The following is a 9,998-nucleotide window of genomic DNA, read 5'->3' as shown; positions in this document are numbered from 1 at the left end:
TAGTGAAAGTTATTATATATATATATATATATATATATATATGTGTGTGTGTGTGTGATACTTTCATCTGAAAATTAGAGAATTGATGTTCGTACTTTTAGATAAATAATGTTTAATGTAATTAATTAAAATTTTTATTAAAATTTAATAAAAAAAATTAAATTGCATTACATTAACTTAAGCACACTAGTCAAGTCATGCGACAAGATTTTCGGTTCTATCTCCAAGACTTTAATCCCTGTATTTGTCCCTCTGCAAGGAGAACATATAAAGCAAAAGCAACAAATTAAAGGAAACATATCACCTTCCATATGCAAAGCAAAAGTGAAAAGAAAAGAAAAGAAAAGAAAAGAAAAGAAAAGATTATGGATACAATATAAATACAATACAAAGATAATAATTAACGGGTGCATAAATGGAAAACATGTGAATTATATTTAGTCCATAAATGTACTAAAAGTATTAAAAAATAGTGTTCTTTATAAAAATAAAAAATAAATTTTTTACCTTTAATTTTAGAAGATGAGTCTCGTATATTAAGTAACAGAAAATATATAAACACAAGGTGTGCCTAATAAACATAAAATTTTATAATTATTGTGAATAAAATTGAATTCAATTCTTCAAATAAAATTTCAATGATTTTTTCGTGTAATTACAGGTATCCAAGTGGATTAAATGCAAGAAAGAATCAAAGAAAATCAAGGTCCCAAGTTGATTGTCTATATGATACTTACTAATAAATTGTCAAATCATTTATTTGAAAAAAATTACGAGGGCCCCAAGTTGATTTTTTTTTTTTAATTTAATGAGAAAAATCAGTACAAAGTTTCAAAAACTTTATTGCTTAAATAATCCTCAATTAAAACGGCAATGTGTATTGTGCCTTCCTTGTGGTTCCAGTTAAGGATTTCCCTTCGCCAAATTAGTGTATCTTCGAATACTCTGCTTTTTAGAGCGTGCAATTGATCGGTTTGATTTCAAATCAAGTTAAATTGAAATAACCATAATATCAAGAACACTTTTTTAAAGATTGAATTGAATCAATATTATTAAGAAATTAAATTAAGTCGAATTGATAATTTTTTATTCAATTCAATTTGATTATGTTGAGCCTTTGAAATTTCAGTCTTTCTCAGCAAATTCAAGTCTTCAACTGCGTCATCATTTTCAGCAAACCTACAAAAAATTATAACTTTGAAATTAACATTGCATTAAACTAATTAAATGGTAATCAAAACTTCATGGAAATTTAACAAACCTCTGAAGCCATTCACATCTAAGTATTGGCACTTGATCAGTGATTCCAACAGGAGGTAAAGCTAACAATTATATATAATTATGCATATATAATAATTATATATTAATTTAATTACTTAAATTAAAATACTATACTTTTTATAATACTTAATTTTGGAATTTAATTAATATAATATATAGATTTTTAAATATTTTCATAATCACTATATATTTTATAATATATAGGGTTTTTATTTAGTTGATATTTATAATTACAAATATTTTTATTCTAAAAATGATTTAATTAATTTATTTTAAATATTTATCTAATAATTAAGAATGCTTTTTATAAAAGGGAAGAAAACAATATTGGCCTTACCAGAAAGAATTACGTTACTGTCATGTGATATTTGAATATTTAAATAATCAAGGAGTTAACATTATTTTTAAGTTCACACAGATAAAATATAATTAGAGTTTAGATATATAATAGATAGTATATAATTTAAGTATTTATTAAATTATACATTAAATTTATATAATTTAAATTAATTGTTTATATAAACAGAATTTGATTTGTACATATAATTTTATCATATATTAGTCTATGTATATAATTAATATTTTTTTAATGATAATGTAAATAATATAAATTAACGGTGTTTTTGCATTATAGCATTGTGTATATATTTATTATAATGTGGAAAAAGCAATTATTTTAAGGATATTTAATAATCTAATCCCTAAAGCATGATAATAATTATAGTTTAATCATTCTATTTTGAGAAATAAATTAGACCTTCATTAACAAAATAATACTTTTGTTAAAATTCAACGTTAGTCAATTATAATCAAAACAATCTATTAAATTTAGGAAATTAAATTATTATAAATATTAAAATTATAGAAACTAAAATATTAAAAAAATGAAATATAATGAACTAAACTGTTATATTTTTCAGCTAATGTGAATATTACAAGTAATAATTTATTTCTCATAAAAAGAATAGATGATCTAAAATATAGATTTTATTTTTTTAATAAGCGATCTAAATTACGTCTGGCCATAATTCGTTTCGAACCGAGATATATTGGCCCAAGTCAAACCCGGGATTAGGGGCAAGACAGGCAAGTTATGGTTCGAACCCCTTGAACCAAAACTAAAATCGACCCAAAATTGTTTGGTTCAAATTAACAGTTCCAAACCGAAACTAACTCAATTTATTTATTTTTTAATTTTGTTTTTTAAACATTTTCCTTTTTTATGTAGTATCTTTAATTCTTGGATAATTATCAAATAATGTGTACAATAATTGTTGTGAATTTTTTAATTTAATTAGCATATTTTAGTTTTTTAGGTTTGATTTGAAAATTTGAAAATTCTATTTTTTTAACTTTTTTTTTTAGATAATTTTGCATTGTTTCATTCTTAGACATTTTGAAATAAGGTACACAAAAATTATTATGAATTATTTAAGTTAATTAGCGTATTTTAGATTTTTAGATTTAATTTGAAATTTATAAAATTTTATTTTTTTTAACATTTTTCTTGGTTTACATAGATAATTGTGAGCATCTTAATTTTTGAACCATTCTCAAATAAGCAATACAATAGTTTTTATGAATTTTTTAAGTTAATTACCTTATGTACATTAGAATTAACATTGAAACTAAAATTAGAATGGAATTGTATCGAACTATATCAAACCGAAATTTAACTATAATTATCAAAAATTATAAATTATTCATATGTAGTATGAGCATTATGGTTGTTAAATTATAAAATTGAATAAAATTTCAATGACTTTTTCGTGCAATTACAGGTATCCAAGTGGATTAAAGGCAAGAAGGAATCAAAGAAAATCAAGGTCCCAAGTTGATTATCTATAGGATACTTATTAATAAATTATCAAATTCTTTATTTAAAAAAAATTACGAAGGCCCCAAGTTGATTTTTTTTTTATTTAATAAGAAAAATCAGTGCAAATTTTCAAAAACTTTATCCCTTAAATAATCCTTAATTAAAACGGCAATGTATATTCTGCCTTCCTTGTCCTTTCGGTTAAGGATTTATTGTAAAATTTTATCCGGTGATTAATATTATTATATAAGTTAAAATTAATTCTTTTAATATGATCCAATATTTTTGTTGATATTTACTTTAATTAATATAAATTTTAATTATATAATGATTATTTTAATTAAAGTAAATTTTAATTCTAATAAGTCTTGAAAATATATATATATATAAAAGTTGGTTCTCTCTCTATCCATAAAGTTACACACATTCTCTTTCATAAAGTCAGAGATATTATGGTCAGTCTTCCATCACTAAAGTTTTGTGTGTGAATCAAGAAAGGTGAAGAGGGAGAAATCAGTTTATTGAATCAAAAAGTCTCTATCAATTACTGCCATAACTCAAGTAAAACTCCTCATCATGTACGCTTTTTAGATCTGTAAAAATTTATTTGTTCAAAATCCATTAATAAGGTGATAGTTGAATTTTGCGTTTATAATTCACATTATGTTTATGATTATTATCATCTATTAAGATTTATTTTACATTTCTCTTTGCCAAAGTAGGGCATCTTCGCAGACAATCATTTTTAAAGTGTGTAATTGGTCAGTTCAATTTCAAATCGAGTTAAATCAAAATAATCATAGTATTCACTTTTTTTGAAGATCGAATCAAATTAATGTTATTAAAAAACTGAATTAAACCGAATTAATAATTTTGAATTCGATTCGGTCTAATCAATTTAAGCCTTTGAAATTTCAGTCTTCCTCAGCAAATTTAAGTCTTCAACTGCATCATCATTTTCAACAAACCTACAGAAAATTGTAAATTTGAAATTAACATTGCATTAAACTAACTAAATGGTAATGAAAACTTAATGGAAATTTAACAAATCTCTGAAGCCATTCAGAGTATTAGTACTTGATCCTACTGGTAGAGCTAACAATTATATATAATTATGCATATGTAATAATTATATATTAATTTAAGTATTTAAATAAAAATACTAAAATTTTTAAAATACTTAATTTTGAAATTTAATAAATACAATATAATATGTAGATTTTTAAATATTTTCATAATTACTATATGTTTATAATATATAGAGTTTTTATTTAGTTGATATTTATAATTATAAATATTTTTATTCTAAAAATGATTTAATTATTTTATTTGAAATATTTATCTAGCAATTAAGAATGCTTTTCTAAAAGGGAAGAAAAAAATCTTGGTCTTACCAGAAGGAATTAAGTTACTATCACTCTATATTTGAATATTTAAATAATCAAGGAGTTAACATTATTTTTAAGTTCACACAGATAAAATATAAATAAAAATATAAATAATTTATAATTGAAGTATTTATTAAATTATATCAATATATTTATATAATTTAAATTAATTATTTATATAAACAAAATTTGATTTGCATATATAATTTTTATCATATAAATATTTTTTAATAATAATGTAAATAATATAGATTAACGTGTTTTTACCAGTTTAAAAGTTCGCTCTCTTGTTTCAATTATAATATTGTATATATATTTATTATAACTTATAAGGTGGAAAAGATAATTATTTTAAGAGTATTTAATAATTTAATCTCTAATGCATGATAATAATTATAGTTTAATCATTCTATTCTGAAAAATAAATTAAAACTCTATTATTTTGTTAAAATTTAATGTTTATCAATTATAATCAAAATAATCTATTTAAATTTAGATAATTAAATTACTATAAATAATTAAATTATTACAAATATTAAAATTATAGGAATTAAAATATTAAAAAAATAAATAATCACCTACATTATTATCTTTTTCAGCTACTGTGAATATCACAAGGAATAAATTATTTCTCATAAAAAAAAATAGATGATCAAAACTATAGAATTTTTTTTAATAAGCGAGCTAAACTAGGTCTGGCCATAATCCGTTTTGGACTGAGATTGGCCCGAGTCAAACATGGGATCAGGGGCGAGACAAGTCAGTTATGGTTCGAATCCCCTTGAACCAAAACCAGAATCGGCTCGAAACTATTTGGTTCAAACTGGCGGTTTTGAACTGAAATCAATCCAATTTATTCATTTTTTTTAATTTTATTTTTTAAACATTTTCCCTTTTTATATAGTATCTTTAATTCTTGGACAATTATCAAATAATTTGTATAATAATTTTTGCGAATTTTTTAATTTAATTAGCATATTTTAGTTTTTTTAGGTTTGATTCAAAAATTTTGAAATTCTATTTTTTAATATTTTTCCTATATTATGTAGATAATTTTGCATTGTTTCATTCTTAGACCATTTTCAAATAAGGTGTGCAAAAATTACTATAAATTATTTAAGTTAATTAGCATATTTTAAATTTTTAGGTTCAATTTGAAATTTTTAAAATTCAATTCTTTTTAACATTTTTCTTAGCTTATGTAAATGATTGTGAGCATCTTTAATTGTTGGACCATTCTCAAATAAGCAATACAATAGTTTCTATGAATTTTTTAAGTTAATTAGCTTGTGTACATTTGAATTGAAACCGAAACTAAATCTGGACCAGAATCATATCGAACCAGATAAAATCGAGGTTCAACTGGAACGGTCAAAAACTAAAACTACAACCGCTTCAAAACTGACTTGGAACAGTGAATGAACCAAAACCGGTTCAAACTGGCTACTCAAGGGCTAGTTCCGTTTCAACCTAGCCAAGGCCAAGAATCGGACCGGAATTGGCCCTTGGCTTGTCATACCTTGAGGATAAAATTCTAAAATACTCAAAAACTTTGGCTGCTTGCTGCTACTAGGGTGGAAAACAAATCCAGCATTCCAATTAAAGTAAAAGTAACATGAACATCAGCAGAATTAATTATACTTGAGCTAGGAAGATCATATGCCCAGCTCCTTATTCAAAAGAAACAGAACTGGCTTCCGAGTGCCAACAGCAAAGCCTTACTTAGGCAAAGACTTTCCTGAACTTGGCATTTACATCTCAGTCGTTCAATGCATCATTAACAAGACAAGCAAAACAACCCCTTCAGAGTAATTGAAAAATAATGGAACTTTTACCCTATTCTTTGTTAAAGCAATGCAGTAAAAAGATTGAAAATTTGACATATCAAATAAATTTTTAATGAATTAGAGTTAAAACAGAAATTATAGTTCTCACTTTGCTAGTTAAAACCGAAATTTAAACAAAACAGTCAACAAAACATGTTGGTATCACTTTGCTAGTGATCTATAGCCACAAAACCATAATTAGATGATGCCAATCTTGTTTGCCACATCTAAGGCATCATAATCTGGAGTCAACCTGACATGTGCGTTCTTAGTTCCATCAGCCCTGCATTAGAATAAGAATAGGTAAGGCTACGCTTGAGAGGATGGAAAATGTAAATCATGTGCAGTCCCACATCTCAGCCATTTAAACAAAAATAAATAAATAAACTAATTGCTAAGTTTCTGTAAAAGTAGGAATCAACAAAGCAGTATCAAGCTAGTTTTATTATTTTATTTTAATAATACCAAAATGCTTACAAAATACATAGTTACCTAATCAAAGTATCGACTTTCTTGGTCTGAATGTCATTCATCTTCTTCACTAGATCTTTGATCTTCTTCTTGTCAGCACGAATGTCAGCAATAAACACAAGTGTGTTGTTGTCCTCAATCTTTTTCATGGCAGACTCGGCAGTCAGTGGATACTTCAGAATCTGATAGTGGTCCAGCTTGTTTCTTGGTGGTGCTCTGATGTGCGGATACTTTGGGTTTCTCTCCTTCTTCAATGTCTTGGGCCGGTGGAATGTGACCTCTGTCCTGACCATTTTAGCTTTCTTCTTAAATATTGGTCTTGATTTCACAGCCTTGGCAGCTTTCATGGCTTGCTCCTTAGGGTCAGTCTTTTTGGTAGCATCAGCTGCAAGAAGTGAAGACAAATTTTTGGGGCACCAAATAATTAAAAACCAGATACAGAACGCATATTTATGAGATGAAAGGAGGTAAAAAGTAGACAGGAGTACAAGAATGCGTTTGAAAACAAATCACAATAAGCTGAACAAACATCAACTGCCAGAGCAAAAAGGTACAATCCAGAGTTTTTTTTTTTTTTTAAATTGTCTAATATTATAGCCTATGAAAACAAAAAATCGTTTTAATTTTAGAAATAATATCTGAATATTTCCATTTCTTCTTTCTCTAATAATATCTGAATATTTCCAATTGTTCTTTCCCTAAACAAAACTCAAGACCGGCAATCATGATGATTTACTGATAAACAGTTTTCTGTCCTAATACAGTATCTTTCCTCTCCTTTTAGGATTACCATTTTGGCCAATGAAGATGTGCACTTGTACAAATTACATAGCTAAGACAAAGTTTTTGTTATACATTTTGAAAAATACCAGCACCATACATTGATGCATTTAATTAGTTTTCAAAATATCTAAATGCCTTTACAGAGTCACAAGTTATCATCAAAAGAGGGATGAAGCACTAGTGGGCTTGAATCTGAAGAGTGCTAGAAGCATATGGACAAATATATCAGGTGTTAGGAGCAAATATGGCAAACCTGTTATGGAGGTCCAAAGTGCCAAATATCTTGTTTATTGGTTGGGATCATATTTACACTGACACTTTCTAATGGTTCAACGACATTTTTAAAGACCTTGTCCTGACCTTCAATGACCACTTCCTGCAAACATCCCAAGGACCAATGTAGTAGCATCAACATGAGAAAGGGAAAAAAGAATGGAACCTATTGCAAACTCACCTGCCTCCCAAATGGATATAGGAATAAGTATCCGTCCTTCTTGTCTGTGACTAACAGCAATCCCTTTTCAATTTCTGCAGCAAACTGAACTGTATCAAGGATGTCCTCTTAGGATATCAGAATCATTATTTAAGGAACCAACATGTTGCATTTTTAACATTATACTGTTTACCCTTTCATCGAGTAAACTACAGCATGGCAGTAGATCTTATGCCTCTTATGTGAACAACTAGACTGAAGAGAGTTTTCTTTTCTCTTGTGCAGTTGACCTGCAGTGAATCCTTTCATACCGAAACACCATCTAGAAAATAATTATTCATATTGACCCATCAAAACATCAGGCATATATATACAAATGACATTCAAAATAAATAAATAAAGAAAGAAAGAATCACTTTGACATAATATCATAACCAAACTGCTATCAAAGGATAACATTTTCCTGAAATTCACTTGAATTGAAGTTACAAATTAAGCCACTGCATAGAAAGAAATGTCACTCTATAAGCAACCCATATATCATTGTTAAGTAAAATTCAAATTGTCAAAAAAGGAAACACGAATGAAAACAATAAGAATAACAGAATTCGCAGTATGCGAAACCAAGTGCACATGATTAATAATGACATTGTTCATAGTAGAGAATCAGGCAATTAATCAAACACATAACAGACCTTGAGGGTAAGTCAATGATTGCTCAGTACGAATGATAAACGAAATACCTTTTCTACAGCAAGGAAACGAACCATGATACCTTTGCAGTCCTATCTATACACACAACAAAATAAATTAAACCCATGTAAGACTATATATAAACTTTTCAGATATAAGTGTACATGGAAAGGGAGGACCTGAGGAAAAGAGTTGGGAAACAATGTGTGATAAAGGGAAGGCGAATTTTGAAAGGAAGCCATTGTTGAGTGAAGAGGGTAGAGGTCGTAAGGACAACAAGAGACTCATATGTCTCTGGAGTCGGCAAGGATTTTTTTTTGCGGTGTAGAGCTTATCCTTAATATTTCTGAGTCCCCGCTCTTCGCTTACCCTGAAGCCTGTTAGGCCACGTTTCGCATTGAATTTAAGGTTAAAAAACGTTTTTTCAAAAACTTATTATTCTAAAGACGCGTATAATCCGTATTTGCGCCAATCTGATTTGTAACCGGAACGATCGGTAAAAAAAAATAATTAAATTTTCTCTTAAATTTTTTAACTCTACTAAAATATACTTAGTTAAAATCTCTGCTTGATGAATTTGAAAACAGACTCTTAATCTTTCAACTTTAAAAATCTAATGAATTAATCCTTAATATTTCATTAAATTTATAAAATTATAATTTTCTTACAAACGTAAATACAGCTATGTTTCAGTATTAACTCAACTCAATTTAATTAATTTCTTATCTCAAAAATTTATAAGAATAATTCTCTTTCTTCACTCTAAATGATTTTGGATTAAATCATCGGCTATAAGTTTCTTAGTTGGATCAAAAAACCTATCACATTCTTCTAGTGATTAAAAATCCACTGTTAATTTCATATTCATCCATGGATGCAATTTTGTACACATATATAATTGAGATCAAAATTAAAAAAAAAATCAATTTAATCATCAATTAAACCATCAAAAATTTTTGGTCTTTTGTCAATAAAGACAACACTGAATTAGTTTTTCTTTTTTTTTTTTAATAAACAGAATGCATAGATTAGTAACAAGAATGAGACAATTTATTTCTATATAATCTACACACATGCATATTTTACATATGATGTGAGATATTAAAGGAGAATGTCAAGATCAATAAGAACACTAGCAACAGATATTTAGAGATCAACTCCCATCATAGTTCATACTCTTAATTCTAATAGAAGTCTTGATGATTTAAAACAAATTTTTTGAGTACTTAAATATTATTTAATGGGTAAAAATGGAAGAATTGTTAATCCCAATCTATGAAGTAACAGCTCATTATTTTCTTATT

The 9,998-nt window shown here is 26.7% G+C and overlaps 1 protein-coding gene across 3 annotated transcripts; it reads right to left on the bottom strand.

The window, feature by feature from the left end:
• Positions 1–6,354: 6,354 nt before the first annotated feature.
• Positions 6,355–8,760, bottom strand: LOC131172548 (60S ribosomal protein L23A-like). 3 transcript variants are annotated; one of them, XM_058133537.1, is made up of 4 exons: positions 8,195–8,760; positions 7,822–8,096; positions 6,807–7,170; positions 6,355–6,597 (listed from the first exon to the last, which is right to left on the bottom strand). In XM_058133537.1, the coding sequence occupies exons 3-4, from the start codon at positions 7,130–7,132 to the stop codon at positions 6,513–6,515; spliced, it is 411 nt and encodes a 136-aa protein (XP_057989520.1). In that variant the 5' UTR covers positions 7,133–7,170; positions 7,822–8,096; positions 8,195–8,760; the 3' UTR covers positions 6,355–6,512. The 3 variants fall into 3 exon arrangements, with proteins under 3 accessions (XP_057989520.1, XP_057989522.1, XP_057989521.1); XM_058133539.1 differs by lacking the exon at positions 8,195–8,760 and having other exon boundaries at positions 7,822–7,944; positions 8,023–8,173; XM_058133538.1 differs by lacking the exon at positions 8,195–8,760 and having other exon boundaries at positions 7,822–8,173.
• Between the last annotated feature and the right edge of the window lie 1,238 nt (positions 8,761–9,998).

Source organism: Hevea brasiliensis, chromosome 14, assembly GCF_030052815.1.
Source record: "Hevea brasiliensis isolate MT/VB/25A 57/8 chromosome 14, ASM3005281v1, whole genome shotgun sequence".
Lineage (NCBI taxonomy): Eukaryota > Viridiplantae > Streptophyta > Magnoliopsida > Malpighiales > Euphorbiaceae > Hevea > Hevea brasiliensis.
Note: the sequence above shows the minus strand (reverse complement) of the source record. Positions and strands in the feature narration are given on the sequence as shown.

Excerpts from the sequence above, each read along its gene's own strand:
- LOC131172548 (XM_058133537.1), bottom strand. The coding sequence starts at position 7,132 with ATGAAAGCTGCCAAGGCTGTGAAATCAAGACCAATATTTAAGAAGAAA. Across the intron at positions 6,598-6,806 it reads AAAGTCGATACTTTGATTAG|GGCTGATGGAACTAAGAACG; the intron begins GTAACTATGTAT and ends ATTCTAATGCAG.